The sequence below is a fragment of the Triturus cristatus genome, chromosome 7, assembly GCF_964204655.1.
Source record: "Triturus cristatus chromosome 7, aTriCri1.1, whole genome shotgun sequence".
NCBI classification, from domain to species: Eukaryota; Metazoa; Chordata; class Amphibia; order Caudata; family Salamandridae; genus Triturus; species Triturus cristatus.
Genome location: NC_140590.1, coordinates 290,149,769 through 290,171,309, shown reverse-complemented (window position 1 = coordinate 290,171,309; position 21,541 = coordinate 290,149,769). Strand labels below are relative to the sequence as shown.

The following is a 21,541-nucleotide window of genomic DNA, read 5'->3' as shown; positions in this document are numbered from 1 at the left end:
TCCTCTAACTGACTTGATTCCACATTTCTCAAGGAAATGCAACATTTTGGATAATACAAATTGCACCCCATTATCTGACATCAGAGTTTTAGGAAAACCCTCAACACGAAAAATGGTATCCAAAAATAAAATCACCTCATCGGTTGTGAGATTGTGCACACATGCATAATAAATTCATTTAGAAAAGTTATCAATCAACACAGTCAAAAAAAAGTTCTGCTCCATACCATCGAAAGGTCCTGGAAAATCTATTGATACCTTTTTTCAAGTTTCATGAGGTTCCTATTTAGGGTTAGCTAGTTCACTAGTAACTTTCCAAATGTACACATATATCGCACAAATGAATGAATCTCTCTATTGCACCATCCATACCCGCCCACTAATAATATTGTTTAAGCAGGTTACTTTGTATTAGATCACCTGGATGCCCATGGTGCGCCAGACCAATCAGACTCTGTGTGAAGCCTACAGGCGGTACAATCCATTCATGCCTTAACAAGATCCCGTTCTCCTCACTCAACTCACTTGAAATTTGAGCAAAACTTTGTAACTTCACTTCCATACTTCTACTTGGTGGCCAACCTTTTTTTAGAAACTGCTTCACTTTCAACATTTGTTCATTCTCCTCACACATCTTCACACACTCAGCTTCTGACAGCACACCGCCACATTTCTCCAAAACATCCACAACATCCACAGCACACTCATGTTGAACCTACACTGCCTCATCTTCATCAATCTTTTTTTTCTCATATTACTGCCACCCGAGTAATGTTGAATTTGAAAACTAAATTATTGCAACCTCGCGATAAGCCTTACGAGCCTAGACGAAGCTTTACTAGAGCTACCACCATCCATTATATAAATTGGTTTATGATCCATTAAAGGTATGAATGGTATGCCCCACAAAAAAATCTTGAACTTTTCAATCGCCTAGAAAGAAGCTAAGGCTTCCTTTTCAAAAGTACTGTAGTGTAATTCTGCACCTCTTAAACCTCTTGAAATAAAGGAAAATACTCCAGACCAAACACTAATAGAACTCGCATCCACCGTCACATAGGACTTCTCCACAGGGATCAAATGTTTTGACTATGTCAAACGCTTCATCATGTTGGTCAGACCAAACAATTGCCTTAAGTATTCAATTTCTTTGACTACGAACTTGCACCTTTTCTTTCTACAGTCATACCTCTTTCCTCAAGAATTTGAAGAACCCTCTCCAAGAGTCTATGTTTTCACAAATATCAGGATATCATCCTGAAATGCCTGCACCCCACACAGGTCTTGCAACAGTGTGTCAATTAGTTTTTGATATACACTGGCCACGAAAGCCAGGCCAAATAGTAACCCTGAGAACCCGAACACTCCCAAAGAAGTAACAAAAACTGTAAGATCTCTCGAGTTGAGTCCAAGCTCATCTGATGGTATTCTGATTTGAGATCAATTAGTTAAAAATGTTTGGCTCCATTAACAGCAGGCAATAACTCCTGAATCCTAGGTAGAGGATGGCAGTCTACCACAATGTTTTTTTTAAGTGACCTCAAATGAGCACACAAAGCAAATCCCCATTTTGTTAAGCTATTACCACAGCCGAAATACATTCAGAACTGTTTGTTGGCTTCATAATAGCTTCTACACCCAACATATCCAAATGCTGTTTGAGCTGTTGCCGCACTCCCAAAGATAACATGCCCACTTTGTGTTGTACAGACACAGCTCCTTTTTTAAGTTTTATACGATTTGTGAAGCTTTTCACCTGTCCAAACTTATCATCAAACACAGAACCCTACTTTGCAATCAGTCTCTCCACCCTTGATTGTTCAATGTCAATATGATTAATTGACATGTATCTTAAAACAATTGGAGAATCCGTAACTTTGATATGATTACAAAAAGTTCACCCAAATCATACCATCCCACAATATCCTTGCCATTGATAGCAACATATATTTTGGTAAATATAATATGACTTTGAAACTCCAATTTAGCCTCAAAATACCCAAACATGTCGATATTAAAAATACCAAATGCTTTAAGGTTAATGTCCCTATCATTGTACACCTTCACAGTTAATGTGTACCTTCCCAGAAATGTACTTCTTCAAATGTGCTCCTTTGTAGTAAAACACCTCATAAAATGTGATCCTCAACCTGTTTTCTGGGTCATTAATAAAAATAAAATACTGTGCCTTAATTGTGTATTGAAATACTTAAGCGCACATGCGAGTGTGCGAGTCACGGAATAGAACCATATTGAATACACAGAGTGCCGTTGAGAAACAGTGGCCAAAACAGCTGATCGAATCAGACAAGTGTGCGCATCACTGATTGGATGCACGTCTTCCACAAAATCTTTGTGCTGTGCTTCTCTTTGGCCGCAGCTGGCAGGGTTAGAAAAGTGATTGCACGCGGATGATTACCACCAGCGTGCAGCTACAGGATGCTGCGTCACTATAGAATCCCTGTAATTAATAGGAGAGTTCTGCTAGAATTATTGACCAGAGGATCCCATTTGTAATTCTTCTACTTTAGAGCAATAGCAGTGCACACTTCATTAAGGCACAGTTTCCTTCCTCTGCTCACATCTGCATGAACTCCACCAAACAGCGGGTTTCACTACACACTCCTGTTGTCCTGCAATACAGGCCATGCTGCCATGTTCTGCAGTCTCACCAGTTCTCTCTGCATATTCCACACCCCTCTTTTTACCTGCGGCTTCGCTATTTGTAATTCTGAGTTGGAATGGTGCACTGGGCCCATGTCGTCATCTTCCACACCGGCGATCCACTCCACCTCCACTAATGACGAAGATTTTCTGCAGGGCCTACCGAAACCCCGTGGCTTTTATTTGATGTTGCCTCAAGCCTTTCATCAACACAACCAGGTGGGCACCTAACGCGTCTCTTGGAGAGCCAGCAGGGAGTGGCTATCGTGGGTTGCATCCTAATCACACCTTTCCAGCCTACAATCTCAAGTCTTTCTTTATCTCTTTACTTTTGGAATCAAGAAGGCTCTTTTTATGTTTTTGGTGTACTTTGTTAGAATCAGTTTTAATCCCAAATTCCTTTAAAATATATATCTGTAAACTGTTCTGGCTTTGATTCAAAAAGATCTATTCATTCTTTTCTACCATGCTTAAAGAAATAATTTTAGCATTTTCTCAAAGATTTTTCCTTTTGGATTGTTCTGCCTTGTTTGCCAAAATTAGAAGTTCATCACCTTGTAGTGCTAGGGATGGATTTGCATTTGTTTTAAGGCTAGAGAGCAATCTTGACCAGTGAATGACTAAGTATTTGACCCATTTTTCAAGGATAAACCTTGCTATTGTATTCATTATTTATGAATGGTAATGAAGACCCCTTAATAGAGAAAACAAGCTGCTTTTCTGTAACACAAGTTCTCTATTATGGGAATCTATCTTAAATTATTACATTGTCCTCCATCTTCCCAAGGGAGACCATTGAAATAGGAACAGGATGTGAGAACCCAGGTAAAAATGCATCTTAAGCAAAAATAAACTGGAGCATGTTGAAACCGAAGAAGTCTAAAGGCAGCCTTAAAACGACAGCGCAGTTTTTCTCTGCATGAAGCTGCATGCCTATAGAAACTTTTCAATTTGATGTGTTATCCTTTTAAAGGGTAAAAAGGTAAAAGTATTTCAGCAGCAATGCTTCAATGTATATTTTAGTCCTATTTCTGAACATAGAATGGATTTTGGATTTTTTTCCCCCACAGATACTTTTTAACAAATACAAATATCAAGGTGATATTGCCTCAGTTTACGCATTGTGTTTTACCTTATTTGGAGAAGCCTTCCGCTCTATTTTCCAGGTGTTACAGGATTTTGAACACGGACAGACTATTCAGTGTTTATCAACTGAATGAAGTTGTCTTTGATAGAAAAATATTGTATGTTCGTTTTTATTACAATTGCAACGGAATGTTGCAAAAAAGTAGCCCAGAAGCTTTATTTATTAAAAAAAACAAAATCTTTTCATTAAACAGGCTCGTGAATTGCACATAATGAAATACGAGTACATGCATTCAGATATTCAAATATGATGAAAAATTACATTGTAACAGGGTCAATACGCCACCATCATCTCAGTCTAAATCTGATAAATTACAGCACAGTTAGGTCCTAATTAGAGTAGGCAGTATGTTTCACCTTGTGCCTTCCTCATTCATGAGCCGCATGTGTACCCACTGACTCACATACTGTTGATTCCTCGCCCATGTTTCTATAGTTCTCCCAGGTGGACCATATTTTATAAAACAAATTCTTGCAACCCTTACTGTCATATATAACCTTCTCTGCTTTGTGGCACCAATCAAGATCGGTCTCTCATTCTGTCACCGTTGGAGGGATATGTGACCGCCACCTGTGCGCAATGTTACTTTTTGCCACTCTGGCGTCCAAGGCAGCCAGATTCTCGTGTGCCTAGACCAGTCTTCTTCCCCTTGATCATCAGTAAAAGTCGCTTGATGTCCACAGGTGCCTCCTCTCCCTTGACCCTTGACATTATCGTCGCCACTCCCTGCCGAAAATCGTTAATAACTGGGCACTCCCATATAATATGAAAGAAGATTCCCTCAGCCTGGCAGCCTCTTATGCAGTACGACAACTGCACCTTTCCCCATCTATACAGCAATGTGCGGGGATAGTTTGAGCGGTGCAGGACCCTGAGTTGTATTAGTCTGAATCATTTTCTATATAGGTTTTTTTAAATTAAAACATTTGTGTTAGTCTGAATCTTGATCTAATCGCTATCTCTCTGGGGCTCTGTGTCGCCTCTATCCACTTTTCACCCTCTATATTACCTAAACCAGCCATCCAGGCCACTCGGAACTCGGAGGGAGGTCAGGGGGTCTGGTGCATTATATATTAGTTTTTTGTATATTGTACAGGTCCCTTTATCAGGTATGGGGTCTGCTAATAGCCAGTCTTCCAAGGGTGGTAGTCAGGAATGGTCTCCCCTCTTTTTTATGCCTATTTAGTGCGTGTGAGAACTGCGTGTACGGGAAGATCTGGGTAGGTGATAGCTGAAATTTGCTTTTCAAGTCCTTAAAAGGCACCGGTGCTGCTCCCTTCCACATGTCCCCTAAGTGTTCAATACCTATGGTCTTCCACCCCGAGAAGCCTGTCAAGGTGGTTACTTCTCTCAGTTGGTCTCCCACCCACAGTGGTGTCATCGCTGTCAATCAGCCATGCTATTGCTATCCCGAGTATTTATTCACTGCGGACCAGCATTCTATTACTGTTGCCGTATGAGCCGGCAAGTCTTGAGGGGGCTTTTAGCATATAGAAGGGCTTCATGGTTTCCATTAGGCATTGCTTCTCTATTCGTTTTGTAGGCTGGCTCATCTCTCTTAGTATATATCCACTCATTTATTACCATCATCTGTGAGGCCCAATAGTACAGTCTAGCGTCTGGGATCGCAAGCCCACTGTCATTGACTCCTCTTTGCAATTTGTTCAGCGCTATTCTGGGTGTTCCCCCTAGCGATATTAAGATATGGGGTTCCTCAGCTATCGGTCTAAAAAAGGAGGCCAGGACCGGGTAGGGTGCGTTTTGTAACACGTAAAGGAGGCGCGGGAGAGTCATTATTTTGTACAGCGCTGCTGCTCTTCCCATCAAGGACAGACGGAGCACTGTGCTAATGCCTCGTATCTCCCCAGAATCTTTGCAATAGGGATAGAGATTTTCCTGTAGGAATGACTGAGGGCTTCGAGTTATGTATATGCCTAGATACTTAAAGCCTCCCTCTACCAAAGCGGCCGCACAGTCCAGATTATAGTGAAGTCCGAGTAGCTACCGAATAGCTCAAAAATATGGAGCACTCAAGCTATGGAGAAGTAGGGCCTTGATAAATATGGAAGTATGTCGCCGGCATAGAGGGAGATGCGCGCCTCCCGGCACCCAGATACCCCATATCATCGGGACTCTTCTGATTCGATGCGCCAGTGGTTACAGTGCCAAAGCACACAATAGTAGTGACAGTGGGCAGCACTGCCAGGTTCCCCTACCAAGCGAGAAATGGTGCGACAGTGCCCCATTGACTCTCACCTATGTGAGCGGGCCCTGATATAGCAGTTGTACCCAGCTACAGAATTTTGGGACTAGCATTGCAAATAGGTAGGCCCATTCTATGCTGTCAAAAGCCACTGAGGCATCTAATGCCATCAAAGCCGATTGGGGAGATGCAGGTGCCGTCATATGTAGGACTCCGTAGAGTCGCCGTAGGTTATGGCGGGTACTTCTACGCGGCATGAAGCCCGACTGGTCTATGTAATAGTCATGAGGACTGCTATTAGTCTGTTGGCTAGGGCCTTTGCTAATGTCTTCGCTTTGAAATTCATTAAGGAGATTGGCCTGTATAAGCTGCAGCTCTCTGGGGGTTTCCCCGCCTTATGTATCAACACTATCATGGCCATACATTGTCCCACCGGCAGTATTCCCAGTTCCCTGGCCTCATCAAACATTTCCAGTAATGGTCGTGTCATTTTAGAAGCCATGACTTTAAACAACTCGACTGGGAGGCTATTTGGACCTACGGCTTTTCCGGATCCTAGAGATCCCAACGCCGAGCAGGTCAGCCTCAGAAGCTTTATTCTTAAGATTGTTTGTAAACTAAGAACATGACCATTGATGATACCTATGCTGATAACTTACTGGTATGGTTTAAGTGACATCTTCCTATGATTACTGCTTTTTATGAATGCAACAATGATTTCCTATTTGGAAATAAATGTTTACCTACATATAGTACTCTGTGCTTGCATAACACTGCATAAAATGCGAATGGTATTTTTTCCTTTTTAGTGACAAAAGTATTAGAATGTATCCTTTGTGTCTTTCTGTCTTTCCCTCAGCTACAGTCATGGAACCATCTACAGAAACCGTGCCTTATTCCAAGTATACGGTCACCTCACAGACGCAGTTCCCAAATGCATTGCCTCAAGAGAAGCCAAAAACTGATCCTAAAAAGAACAAGAGAGTACGTTTGTTGCTGTCTGCCCCTGTCTGCTGTGCTGTGGCCATCACGCTTATCGGCTATAGGTTGCTTCGATCAAGGAATGAACCGGATTCAGTAAGATGAGAGTCTACTCCCATTTAATTGTTAGAAGACCACATATGTGGGTGGGTTTGTCCTGGGAGCTTAGGTTCTAGGTTACTGCTTATTGACACCATGGAAAGCTATAGTTTCTGCAGGAATTTCTTTTAAGACACGTCTTTAGTTTTATTCTCCTTGCATGGAAGAAGTACAGTAGTTTCAAAATGAACCTTATAAGGTACAGGTTTTATCTAGTACTTGTGTTTCTGCAGATCCCTCACCTTTTGAATATCCCATGCACCAGCATTCTATGGAAACTTTCTCTATAGCTCTCCCACGTCAACAGGGGCGTCTGGATCCACATGGCTCTGAATGTGGAACTGCGTGATGTCACTGGAGCCAGAAACCCCCGTTGACGTGCTGACTTCAGTTCCTGTGCCTTCGACGTGTAAAGTTTTTTTTAGGTTCTTCTATAGGGAATTGTCAAGTTTTTCAAAGTTTTTTTTAAAATTGATAAAAAAAATTGTGAAGAGTTCAGACGCTGTAAGGACTGTGATGGTCAGCTGTCTAGCACTGACCCTCATGATAATTGCATTTGGTGTTTAGGTTCAAATCATGATGTTGACACCAGTTCCTCGTGTCAACAAATGAATCCTAAGGCCCTCAAAGAAAGAGAGGCGAAGTTGGTCATGGCCCGAGCGTGGCATGAGAAGAGGGGTCCTCGAAATTCTCGTCCAGGGTCAAAGTCACCATCGCCGCATTCATCGAAATGGTGAGGAAGAAGCACAAGAAGAAGCAGCGTCATGGTTTTTGACACTACTATTCGAAAGATGAGTCACCGAGGTTTGTGTCTCCGCATCCAGCTTCGGAAGAGGGTCAATAGGACGTCACTCCGGTGCCGTCCCTGGTGGCTTTCCCGACATCACCTTTGGCTACTTCATCTGGGTATTAAGATACAATGCCAGTCTTGGATCCGGCTTCTCAGCTGGAATAGATGCATCCAGCCTTCCCAGCTCCAGATGGTGACCTTCCCATTTTTAGAATGCTATGTTTAGCATCTTCAATAGAGCAATGAATTCATCTGATGTGCCCATGGGTCCTCTGTCGTTTTCTTTGTGAGGCTATCCAGCACCTCACCAACAGGCTCCTTTTATGCCTTTCATGCCGATGTCCCAGGTTTCCTGGCCAACTCCAGCTCCAAGAGAAGTTCCAAGGAAATAGACTCATCTCTTTTATATATCCCAGTAGTTGAGGTATCACAGACACCACTCATGCCTTCTCTGGCTCCGGCTGGCTCCCTTCCGACGTTGAAAGCTTCGACTACAGTGCCTCTTCTCACCTCTCCAGCTCAATTACTGATGTTTCTGACGCCATTACCGATGTCACATCATTGATCAAAAAGAGAGGCTCAAAGACTTCTTCAAAAGGGACAGTATTTCTTTGCGAAAAAGGATCCTCAAGGGGTGGAAGAGGGTGAGAGTGTGCCTTCACTAGACTCAGACTTTGAAGGGTTGGGTGAGGCAAGTGGTTTGGACACGTCTCCAGAATCTGAGTTGTTGTCACCAAAGGGTATTCTACTGCTGTAAGTCACTTCTTACCATACAGTTCTAAGGAAGGTTGCGGAAATGTTGGACTTACCTCTTCCTACTACAGTGCTAAAGTTGAATTCACTGACTCAGTTGCTTCATTCTTCATCATTGTCCTCTGAACCTTTGTTGCCTTTTAACGAGGCTCTAACTGAGCCCATTTTGGACGTTCGGCAGAAGCCTAGGACTACCTCTGCTGTTTCCAGACCAAAAGCTAGGAAGGATAACCCAGCTCCAGGGGCTCTGCTGTTTTGGGCTTCCTACCCTTCACCTGAGAGTTTGGTTCTTAAGGCTTCTTGTTCATCGGGGCTGACTACTGGATCTTCTCCTTCTTCACCAGCAGAAAGGGAATCAAAAAAGATGGAGCAGTCGGCAAAAAAGGTGTTCTCATCAGAAAGCACGCCACTGAAGTCCACAAACGCAACCTGTCTGTTGGGTCGCTACATATATGCTTTGTTGGATTCTGTCAAGTCTGCCGTTCAAAAACTGCTTAATGATGTTCAGGGCCATTTTTATGAACTTTAGAGTGATGGCCGAGCTGCAGCCAACCAGCTTTTACAGTCATGTCTGGATACTGATGATGTGGCTATGACAATGGGCACTTCGATTACTACCAGAAGGCACACATGTTGGGGGGTTCTGGATTTTCTCAGGATGTCTAAAATGCTCTGATGGACTTGCCATTCATTCGGCTGTTTGGTACGAAAGTAGATTCTGCCCTGGAACAGTTTACAGACAGCAAGGCAGTAGCTCATCCAAAGACTGCAGACAGTTTAGGAGATTCCAGGATTTTGACAGATGTTTTTCATTTTGTGGACCACCCAACCCCCTCTATAGAAGTTACAGGGGGCGTGGAAGGGGTAGACATTGAATAGTTCCCCCCGCTTCCTACTTATCCTCAGGAAAGCAGCACTAGTTTTCCCAACTTAGAGCATGCTTTTGGGAGGGTGGGTGTCTATGTATCTACAACAATGGTGGTCCCTAACATTGGATGAGTGGGTATTAAATATTGTGGAAAAAGGGTATGCCCTACCCTTCCTGAAATATTCCTCCCCCTTTCTGCCCCAACAGAATTTTCTTTCCACAGACCAACTTGAGCTCCATAACAGGAGGTCCAGTTGTTACTTCAAAATGGTGCAGTGTAATTGAACCCAGAGCATGAAAGGGGTGATGGATGCTACTCATTGTATTTGCTGATTCCCTAAAAGGACAATTGTTTGCGTCCGACCCTGGACCTCAGAGTTTTTAGCTGGTGTATCAAGCAGAAAAAGTTCACAATGCTGACCCTAGCTCAGGTGCTTCTTCTGCTGCAGAAAGTAGAATGGATGGTTTTCATCGATTTGCTGGGTGCTAATGTTCACATCCCTATTCTGCAGTAGCACAGGAAGTATCTCCTCTTCACTGTGGTATTTCCACTCTAAGAGTTTGAGGTCCTCCTGTTTGGTCTTACTGCTGCACCTCGAGTCTTCACAAAGGTGGTGGCAGTGGTCGCAGATCATCTCAGATGTTTGGGAAATGCTCATCAAAGCCAAGTCTCCGGAGTTGCAGTTGCTTCACTTGCGGTTGATGACTCTATGGTTGTTCAACCTGGGTTTTTCCATCAACAAACACAATTCTTACCTAAAGTCCTCTCAGCACCTCCTGTCTATAGGGGCAGTACAGGACACTACGGTGAGTCAAGCCTTCCCTTCTCCTCAGAGGATTCTGGACATGCAGACTATGATTCTGATGTGTCAGGATGGAGCAATGGTTCCAATCTTGAAGGTCTTGTGCCTGTTAGGTCTGTTAACCTCTTGTATTCTGTTGGTCAACCATGCATTCTGAGACATGAGGGCCCTCCAGGGGTGTTTCCGCAGGCAGTTGTTTCAACACAATGAGGATCTCCAGGCATCTGGCAAGATCTCGAGAGACTCTGCAGTGGATCTTCAGTGGTGGGGTGTGTCTGGCAATGTATCTAACGGGAAGCTGTTTCACCCTCCTCCTCCGATTAAAACGGATGACTCCAGCCTAGGGTGGGGAGCTCATCTAGGGGATCTGGAAATCATAGGACCTTGGACTCAAAAAGGAACAGTTTTTTCATATTAATCTGTTAGAATTGAGGGTGATACTTCTGGCTCTCAAGGCTTTTCTCCTTTCCATTCATGGTCATTCAGTACAAGTATTGACAAGCAATATAACAGCAATGTGATACATTAACAAGCAAAGGGGAGTAAGTTTGTATTCTGTCTGCATAGAAGCTCTTCGACTCTGGTCCTGGGCTCAGGATCACCAAATTTGTATGATTGCAAATCACTTGGCTGGAGTTCTCAACGTGCGTGTGGACAGTCTCAGTCGGCATTTTTTAGCCAATCACCTGTGACGTCTCCATCCGGAAGTGTTTCTGCACATTTTCCAATATTGAGAGATTCCACAGATAGCCCTTTTTGCCATGACACACACATTGCTCATCATTTGCAGTCTCCAGTATCCAGTGCAGGGGCACGTTTCAGTTAAACTGGAGCTCCCAGCTGTTTTAAGCGTTCCTCTCCTACCCTTGATTCCTCGGGTACTGCGGAAGATTCGTCTCGCCCGGGCTAAAGTTATCTTAATAAACCCGGATTGGCCGCAAAGGGTGTGGGACCCAGACATTTTTCACCTCTCCCTGTGCCCTCTGCTCCACCTCCCTCTCAGGGCAGATCTCCTCTTACAGCCACAGGTGCAGGTTTTACACCCCCACCTCCAGAGCATGCACCTACAGGAGATTGAACAGGCAACCTGAGTTCCTTTTTACTCCCCCCTGATGTGATGGATGTTATTTTATTCAGAATACACTTCAATAAGTCTGTGTATGTTGGCAGAGGGTCTAGATTTGTTAGGTAATGTAGTGATAATTCTTTAGATCCTTTAAAGGCTCATTTGTCGGATATTGTACGTTTTGCTCTTACTTTGGTACAGCAAGGCTGTGCAGTTGCCACAGTTACGGGTTCTTTGTCTGCCCTTTCAGCTTTTCTCTGTGTACCAGATCAACCTTCTATGTTTTAATCTCCTATAGTTTTAAGGTCCATCAAGGTACTCACAAATATATACCCTCTCTCTCTGTTCATCATGACTCAGTTGGTTCTTAATTTAGTTCTTACTCATCTAATGTGTTCTCTATTTGAATCTTTATATAGTCCCTATATTTAAGAATTTTTTTCTTGTTGCTATAACGTCTGCAAGACGGGTCAGTAAGTTACAGGCCTTAAGTGTTAAGCCATCCTTTACAACTTTCTTTCCATATTAGTTGGTTGTGAAAACCCGGGCTGCTTTCCTAATAGAAGTGGTTACTCCTTTCCATTTGGGTCCGTCCATCACCCTTCCCACTTTCTATCCTCCCCCTCATCCATCTAAAGGAGAGGAGAGACTTCATCAGTTGGACCCCAAAAGGCCTGTCAGTTTCTACATGGGCAGGAAAAGTCATTTCAGACTACTAGCTTTTTGTGAGGTACTTTGGCAAAATGAAAGGAAAGGCGGTTCACAAAAGCACTCCATCAAGATTGAATATCGCTTGTATTAAGATCTGATACACCATGGCAAACAAGGAACCTAAAGAAGGTATTGGTGCTCAGACTATTAGAGCTAAATCTTTAACCTCCGTTTAAGCTAGAGGAGTCCCTGTGGCAGATAGTTGTAAGGCATCAACTTGGGTCTCCCTTCACACTGTTGCAAAGCATTATTGTTTGGATTCCTAAGTTAGGATGGACGGTCCCTTCCCTTGTTCTGTTTTGCAGGATTTTTTGGTATAGGCGGACATGCACCCACCTCCGAGTGTGGGACTGCTTGTGCACTCTGTTCAAAAGCTGAGGAATTTGCAGGTAGGTGTATTCATTAGAAGAACAAGTTGCTTACTTTCTGTAATGCTTTTTCTGGCGGATACAGTGTTTACCTGCGGATTCCTCACTGCCCCTCCCATCTCCCAGTTGCTTGTCTGCATATACCAACAAGCATTGGCATAGCCAATCGGTCTCGCCTTTGGGACCTGGAGAAAGGTTGAGGATAGCCCTGTGAATGCCCATGTCTTTCCTCTTATGCACTGTAAACTGGTGGCTTACATTCTATTTGTAGTTCCAATGGATGTCTCTGGTGCCCCCGTGAGATGAATGATTGGTATTACCCTCCTCCCCCCACTGAACTGAATGAAGAAGTTGGTTCTATTCAGGGGTGATACCTCATGTGGAGGAAAGAAGTTTGCTTGCTGCGCCTATGAAAAGTATTACGGATAGATTTGAAAGTCCTGTGAGGTGAATGTCTCAATATAATCTAAAAGTATTGAATACATATGGGTCTTTCTCCTCTTGCAATTATGCCTCCTTCTGGTGCAAATGCTTGGCTCTGCTCATTTGTAAATCTGTAAAGGGAATGTGTGTCACGGAGATGTGCCCTAGCAGGGCCTGGGGCCCCACAATAGGTTAGGAAAACGGTCAGGTGGACCGCCCCCTCAGTAAGACATCACTCACACACACCACCCCTCAGCCAGCCGCACAGAATTTGCATTATAACGTGCCTGTTAGTGACACACTGGGGCTGTGGCTAGAGTTCTCCCTGCCTCTGCTGCAGTGCCTCACCTACATGGCCTGGCTCTGATGCTGGTGGCTAGAATTTAGGTACATGATGACTGTCACTGCCCACACAAGCTTCCTGCAGTGGATACTCACTTGCTCCTCCATTGTCGTTCTGGAGGACGACATCTTGCTAGCTGGTCACTGAGGCACCGGCAGTACAGAAGACAAAGACAGCACAAAGTTACTGGTCCAACAAGGGAGCCCTGGACGAAAGTGAGGCGTGGAGTGCAGAAAGGGGCAGGGCAAGAAAAACAGCTTATGCCGTCACCCAGTGCACTTGCTTGTGAAGGAGACAACTTTCTGCTCACACGCTTTACAAAGTGTGAACATTTGTCAATAAAGCTTCAGCAATTATGTCAAAGGCATTCCAGCAAAAATAGGTCTATCCTAGAGACATCCAATCTTGTCTAATTAAAACATAATTTAAAGAACTAAATATTTGTGCATATATTTACATACCGAGAGGGAATTTAGAACAGCCCTCTTCTTCGGTTATTCTATATTATCCAACTGCTATTCACATTTTGCCCCCACAACTACACTATATTACATTGCGTGGTGGCCGTGTAGTGGGCACTGTGTTTATAAAACAAGCGCGCGAGGCAGCAGGGGGAGGGGACCTGCGCTGTATTCCCTTGCGGGAGCGAGCAGCAAGGCGCGATAATTGCTAACATATGGCGCTGCTGCTCTCTCCCGCAAGGGAATCGCCAAACGTGCACGCGTTGTCATTGAAAGCAATGCAACGCGTGTACGTTTTTGGCCTCAAAACCGACTCGATGGCTAAAGGCCTTTTTCCTATGCAACGCATGCGCACTGCGTAAGTGAGACCTAAAAAGGAACCTGTTTGTCTATTTAATATGCATATGGGTTTACATATGTAAATCTTTGATTTAGAGTTTAGAACATGCAATTGCATTTGTGATGTTAGTTCCATCCTCTGGCTGCTAAGGCAATTGCAAAAATGGATGAAAACTGATATCAGCACGCAGATGGGGGCTTCTTATGGCTCCAGTAAAGACATGTGAAGCAGTGTGCGGAGTCATGTGGATACTGACAGACCTGTCGAAGTGGAAGGTTTATCTAGAAGGTTTCTGTGGAATGCTGGCGCATGGGGTATTCAAAAGGTGAGGAATCCGCTGGTAAACACTGTATCCACCTGAAAAAGCATTACCAATTAACTTGTTGTTATTTGCCACAATGGGCATTACATTATTTAAAGCACTAGTCTTAAAACCTGTGGTGAGATAGATGTACTAGAACAGCGACAATAATATTTATTTGTTTGATGATGTCTGCCGGGGATTTGAGGTGCATTGTGACATCATGCACCAAATGGTTCCTATAAAATACACTAAAAGCTGTACATTCTATAACACAGGTGAGTGACTAATCTGTGGCTCTCTGTCAGTGGGGAATTGAAATACACCGTCTATTGTGGGGCTTGGCTGAGTGTTATAATCTTTCTGGACTAGGGGTCAGAGGTTGTGAAGGCAGATTAAAGACAGCTGCTCAATAGTTTTACCATGGCAGTTGAGTCAGAGGCCTATTGAAAACTGATTCACAGCTGTGGTCTTTTCAAAGACATTTAATTAATTCCAGGATATTAAAAGAACCATCATTAGCTATGAGTTATCAGGGACGGCACCCTTTGAATCATATATGGAATTGAACTAGGTACTGATCAATCTTAGTCATTGGGGAATCTGTGGTAACTTTTACTAGCTAGGAGGTTCAGAGTAACAGATCTGGATGGCCACGCTGCCTCTTGTGCAAACATAATGTAGTTGGAAACTTGGATAGGTTCAGTGCCTGACCTGTAAGGTGGGGATTGGTCAGGATGTGCTTATCGTTGCATGCTTGTTCGGCCTAATGCACTACTCCTAGGCTAATGAGCTTCAGAAGGAGTGGATGATGGAAGGGTGCACATTGTCTGGGTGCTGCCTTGATGGACGGCTTGACAACCGGGTGAACTCACTTTGTCTCCTGGCATGGATCCGGGTATTAGGCCATTTAATACAAAAAACCCTGCAAAGACCATTTGCACATTTTAATGTAAATTTTGCGGGACAGATAAGAATTTGTGATAAGAAGTCAAATTTTATGCAATTTGTGAAAGATACTTTTGAATTTACTAATTAAGAGAGCCTGAAGAAGCGATGTGTGATATTGAGAGTCATGTTGGCCTATGTATCTTCAGTGTTTAAGAAATAAATATCTTTTACAGACCTTGCGTAAGAGAAAACTGTCTCGTCTGGTTATATAAGAACTAACTTTTTATGAAGAAGTAAAGTTACGGAGATTAAACCAGTACCTTGAACAGTCTCTCTCTTTTTCATTGATAATTAGTACCAGGGGGTAGGCAGCACTTTTTGAGTCAAGGGTACTGGTAAGTCTTGTTAAAAGTCTTCTCGATACCCTGACCTCTAGTGGGAGTATATTTGCACATACATATTGCTGTCTGGTATGCTAATATGTGAGATAATACATGTATGACCCGCGTTAGAAAATACACATTTAGAACTAATAAATGATTTCTTGTTATAGATATCCACTTGTTACCTAGAACACACACACAAACCAATCACAATAAAAGTTATTTCCTCATTTTGAAGGTAGCTGTCATTGGTAAACAAGGTTTTTGTAAACCTGTTGGTTATCCAGTTCTAATATAAAAACCTAATTGTATGTCAGTAGAGACAAAAGGAAGAGATTCAAACTGTAATAGAGAGTCTAAATACAGGGCGTGTCAGTTGGTATATCATAGGCAACATTTCTGATGGTTACTTCTTACCACAGATTCCTCACCTTGTGAATATCCCTAAGCGCTAGACTGGGTCTGGAAACTCAACAAGCAGTGCTCCTGCGCATTAATAGGTGGCGTTGGGCAACTTCGTGCTGACCTCGTTCTGAAGCGAAAGTGACAAGTGGAGCCGGACAAAAGCGACATCCATGCACGCGGATTTCAGTTTCTGTTTTTTACACACTGTGAGATGCTTATCCAAAGCGCCATATGTTTCTTCATACCTTGAAGAGATTTTTTTCTCAAGAACTTTTCTTTTACACCCTTCCAGTGTGCAAGAGAACATATTTTTTTTCCAGACAAAAAAGATAGAACTAGAGCTTCATTCCTGATGATAAATGTACGCACTCTTTCATGTTGGAAAAGCTATCACTGTTCTGACATTCTTTTCTGCACCTCATTCGTCAAAAGAGGAAGAGAGACTTCATGATTTGGACCCAGAGAGCACAGGGCTCCGAGGACCATTGGGAGGACGGTCAGCTCCTTGTAGGGTTCGCTGTAGCAAAGAAAGTCAAGGTGGTGCAGAAGCGGACCATATCAAGGGTAGTCCTCAGTAAAAAGATCTGCTAAACAGCCTCCAGAAGATCTGTGGACCCATTCCTTCGAAGTCTAGGCTGCTGCGTCTGGGTTGTTACACAGAGTTGCTGTCATGGATATCTGTCAGGCTGCAGGTATCAGTGCACATGTTCACAAAGCATCATTGCCTTGACTGACAGGCGAACAAGTTACTTACATTTGGTAACTCTCTTACTTGTGGATACTCTGTCACCACCCTTCCATAACCCTGCTATGTGGAATGGTCTACTTTTCCACCTAAAAACGTCCGAATTTAGGAATCTGTGCACTGGTGCTTTGAGTTTGCCCCTGAGGACGTAAACAACTTTATGCTAGAAACTGACATCAGCGTGCATGGGTAGCGCTTGTATGCGGGTCCATTTGTTACTTATGGAGTGGAATGACGTTGCCTCATAGTAACACAACGCCACCTGCTGGCGCAGTGGCGCACTGCCTTTTGAGTTTCTGTAGTCTGTGTGGTGCCTAGTGACATTCAAGTAAAGAATATGCATTTAGTATCCATCAGAATGAGCTATAAATAACTTGTTTTTCGAATTGAAAACATCAGTGTTCAAACTGTATTTATGATTAAGCTCCAATTTGCTTTTTTTGGTATCAACACTTTTGTCTGAGATGTGCAACTAGGCATGAGATGATACATATCTAGTGTCTTCCTTTCTCCCTCTTGTTCCATTCCGCTTTCACTAGGCCTACTGTATAACTCTCAGTAGTGTTTTGGAGTTGACTAGGAATTTGACGACGTGTGTAAAACATCCTTTTTGGATCTGGATTTGCAGATTCGTGTGTCCTAACAGGATGGAACCAAACTCCACAAGCTAAGGGATTGAGCCAAACTCTGCATGTAATATTATCAAATTTGGTATTTCTGCATACCGATTTGGATGGAATGTCTGCAGGATAGATTATTTTTAATTTTTTTAATAAAGTTTTGTATAGAGCGCTCATGACCCTGGAGGGTATCTGAGGACTTCACATTTTAGGATAGGTGGGATAAAGTTGATAAATTCTGATAAATCTATGTGATCAACCATACCCTGGATTCCACTGTAATTAACACAGATTCAACTTTGGATAACTTCTGCACCGGTCCATTTGCCCTAGTTGCATCTCTAACGCTAACACGGTCTTCTCCACATTGTCCAGTTTCTTGGCTATAACTTCGAATGCAGCCATCGTTACTTTCTGTCGCTTGAGCAGTTCACCTGCTGTCTACTTCCTGGGCATTTCATGCTAGGTTCTTTTCTCCTAAAGGTTTGAGGAATGAAGAAGTTTTTGTTCTCCTTCTTAACTGCTGCTCCTTCAGTGTGGTTCACTGCCTAACATCTTAATACTGATATAGTGGCTTGGGAAATCCCCCCCTCTGCCACCACTCACTGTCACCGGATTCACTCTCGCTCCAACACACTGAATCAACCCTATTTAAGCCACCTCTCTGTGGTGTATTCCCGAAAGGCATGAAGTTGTGCCACAGCACCAGAATCAGCTGGTCATGACTTGGTGACCCAAGCTCCACGTGATTCCTGTACACAACATCCACTGTTTTGGAATCCCGGCCGGAAACCTACATGATGGTGCCCATTACAGGTCAACCTCTCTAGGACATCCATCCAATATTTTTTTAATTTTGCTGAAGTGGGTAATTTCTCAAAATGAGCAGAGGGGTTTTAGGAGGAAGGGGAGCATATGTGACACATTTAGGAAGTGAGAATAATAAATGGGCAAATTCTGACCCTAAAGAGTGATATGAAGGATCCATGGATGCCCCGCTTGCCATTTTGTAGCCAATAACATCTATTATTTACACTGACCCTGGAGTGCAAATCTTTTTTCCTGGTGAGGGAAGTGCTCACGGGAATTTTCTTGAATTGACAGCCAGGATCCGACACCCGGAGCTCGCACCGACCCTGAGTGGAGGGGAGCTGGCTTCTGTTGGATGCTTTCCTTTTTTTCACACACACACACACACACGCACGCACACACACACACACACACACACACACACACACACACACACACACACACACACACACACACACACACGCACGCACACACACACACACACACGCACACACACACACACACACACACACACACACACACAGACGTCAGTTCTTTCTTTTTCCTGCACCAGCAAGCGCAGATCTGGAGAGAGCGTTAGCCCCAGTCACTTTTTGACTGAGTTTTTCAAGACCTTTTGTCGATCGACTCCAGGTGCAGTAGGCGATGCCCGGTTTCAAGTCCTGCGGGGACTGTCTTCGAATGATGTCGGTGACGGACTCACACTGCATGTGTTTTTACTGCCTGGGGCATGACCACGACCCCAAGTCGTGCCCCGACTGCCAGGTCATGGCGCCAAAAGACTCTGCGGGAGCGGTCCCGAAAGTTGCTCGAAGTCCGGCAGTCGGATCCGCGCCGCTCAAGGTCCCGGTCACGTGTGAGGTCGAGTGACCGTTGGTGGAGCCACCACCATTGTTCGTCGGGATCGAAGTCTTCGTACTCGGGGTCAGATAAGCCGAAGCATCACAAGAAGTCGAAAAAGCGCCTTCGCTCTCCGACTTCCCCTCGCCAGTCGAGCGTCGCGGCTGAGGGTGCGGTTGGTGCCTCCCCCATGGCTCCGGCAGAGCCTATGCAGTCGCCATCAGCCTACCCGCCCTTCTCGGGTCCGTCGGAGACTCCGGCCGAGCTGCAGGAATTTCTGTCAGCCATGGCTAACCTCTTTAGGCCGCCTGGCCCCGCCGATGAGCCTTCGTGCCCCGTGGGCCTGACTGGGGGTCCTAGCTCTTTACTGCCGGTGGCTCCGGCTTTGGCATCGCTGTCGGCTCCGGCCCGGCACTGCAGGACCCCCATGGATCTGGGCATGGATCCCGGTCGACGCCGGCTGACCTTGTGACACCTCTACCGACTTCGACCCCACTGGCACTACCTCTGATCCCACCGGACGACGTCGCCCCCGGTTTCAGCCCCGATGTGAATACGGCGTTTACGCTGGGGGATTTCTATCCCCATGTCCGTCCTCCTTATTTACGGCCTGTTCATCAGCCTTCGGAGGATGGGGAGCACTGGGAGGGGTCTGAGGACCCTCTCGCAGCACAGTGCGAGTTTGACCCGGACTGGGCAGAGGAGATAGGGGCGGCCAGTGGTCTTGATACCTCTCCTGACCTTGGCATGCTAACTCCTCCTACCGTGGCTACAGAGGAGGGTGCAAGTTACGCAGTGGTGTTACGTAGGGCGTAACGTAGGGCGGCCGAGGCCCTCCACCTCGAGCTCCCTACAGTGGCCGTCAGGACCAACCTCCTGACAGAAGTGCTTCAGCCAGCGGCTACCTCTTCAGAGCCCCTGCTGCCTTTTAATGATGCACTTTTGGACGTTCTTTTGGGCACCTGGTCCAGGCCCAACACAGGGGCTCCTGTGGATAGGAACGTGGCCCGATGCCATCGCCCGGCCCCGGGCGACCCCCTTTTCCTTTCCCTACACCCCACCCCTGAGGGCTTGGATGTCCAAGCCTCTGCGTCCCCGAGCGCATTCCCTTCTACACCACCGGACAGGGAATCCAAGAAGCTGGAGCACTGGAGATTTTTTCTTTCGTCAGTTCAGGGCTGCAGTCTGTGAACACTGCATGCCTCTTGGGCCGTTATTCCCACTTTGTGTGGGGTACGGTGGTGCGCGTGTTGCCTCAATGTCCGGAGGACGCCCGGCCAGTGCTCTCTCAAACTATTGCTGAAGGGAGAGATGCAGCCAAGTTCACTATTCGTTGTGGCCTTGTCACCGCTGACTCGCTGGGCAGGGCAATTTCTATGACAGTGACGCTCCGCCGCCATGCCTGGCTGAGGACAACTGGTTTTTCTGGGGATGTCCAGATCACTCTGATGGACATGCCCTTTGATGGCATTCACCTTTTCGGCAACAATGCAGATAGGGCTGTGGAGCGTTTTCAGGACTCGCGGGATACGACCAAGTCCTTGGGCCTTTCCGCCATGCGCCCTCCTCCGCCTTCTGCTTTTCGCTCCTTTCGTGGCCACGGAAGGGGCACCGCGAAACATTCGCTTCAGAGCCACAGGACCACGCAGCAACAGTGTCAGCGTGGCCGTGGACGTGGGACCCGCCGAGCAAGGTCAGGGGGCCAACGGACGGGTCAGTCCACTTCCACCCCAGCCACCACTGACTTCAAACCTTCCCGGTTTTTCAGGCCCATCAAACACCAGTGGGCGGAAGGATTTGCCATCACCTTCCCCACTGGCACACCATCCCTTCGGACAGGTGGGTTTTACAAATAGTCCGAAGGGGCTACTCCCTACCCTTCGAGACTACCCTCCAGCCATGCCACCCCAGTACCACTGCATGTCGGGGGATGACTTGGCACTTCTTCAACAGGAAGTCGTGACCCTCTTTGCCAACGGGGCCATCGGGCGCATTCCTGCGGCAAAAGTAGGGCGTGGTTGTTATTCCCACTACCTTTTGGTGCCCACGAAGGACAAGGGCCTGCTTCCTATCTTGGACCTCAGGGACGTCAATTGTTTCCTCCAGAAGGAGAAGTTCAAGATGCTAACTCCGGCTCAGGTCTTGTCTGCCCTCGAACCTGGAGACTGGATGGTAGCGTTGGACCTGCAGGATGCATATTTCCACATTCCCGTCCTGCCGGCCCACCGGCATTACCTGCAGTTTACGGTAGGCCATGAGCACTTTCAGTTTACCGTGCTCCCCTTTGGCCTTACCAGCGCCCCTTGGGTGTTCACGAAAGTGATGGCGGTGGTTGCAGCTCATCTCCGCAGATCAGGGGTTCCAGTCTACCCCTATGAAGTGATGACCAGAACAGTAGTTGTTCGTGTAAGAGTTTAATGGAGAGATACAGAGAGCCGTCCCAAGCACCGCCGAAGCACCGGAGACAACTGTCACATTAACATTCAAAGACAGCCCTAGAAAACATTCTAAATGACATCACAGACC

At 45.4% G+C, this 21,541-nt stretch overlaps 1 protein-coding gene across 12 annotated transcripts in view; it reads left to right on the top strand.

Moving 5' to 3' along the window:
- The window catches only part of FLT3LG (fms related receptor tyrosine kinase 3 ligand), a 786,318-nt gene that overhangs the window by 626,963 nt on the left and 137,814 nt on the right, over positions 1 to 21,541 (top strand). For 8 of the 12 annotated variants that reach the window (XM_085616321.1, XM_085616316.1, XM_085616322.1 and 5 more), the window contains one exon: positions 6,874 to 7,091. In XM_085616321.1, coding sequence (XP_085472447.1) covers positions 6,874 to 7,091 — 218 coding nt within the window. The remainder of the gene's footprint in view (positions 1 to 6,873; positions 7,092 to 21,541) is intronic. The other 4 variants (XM_085616318.1, XM_085616323.1, XM_085616319.1 and 1 more) reach the window with 1 other exon arrangement.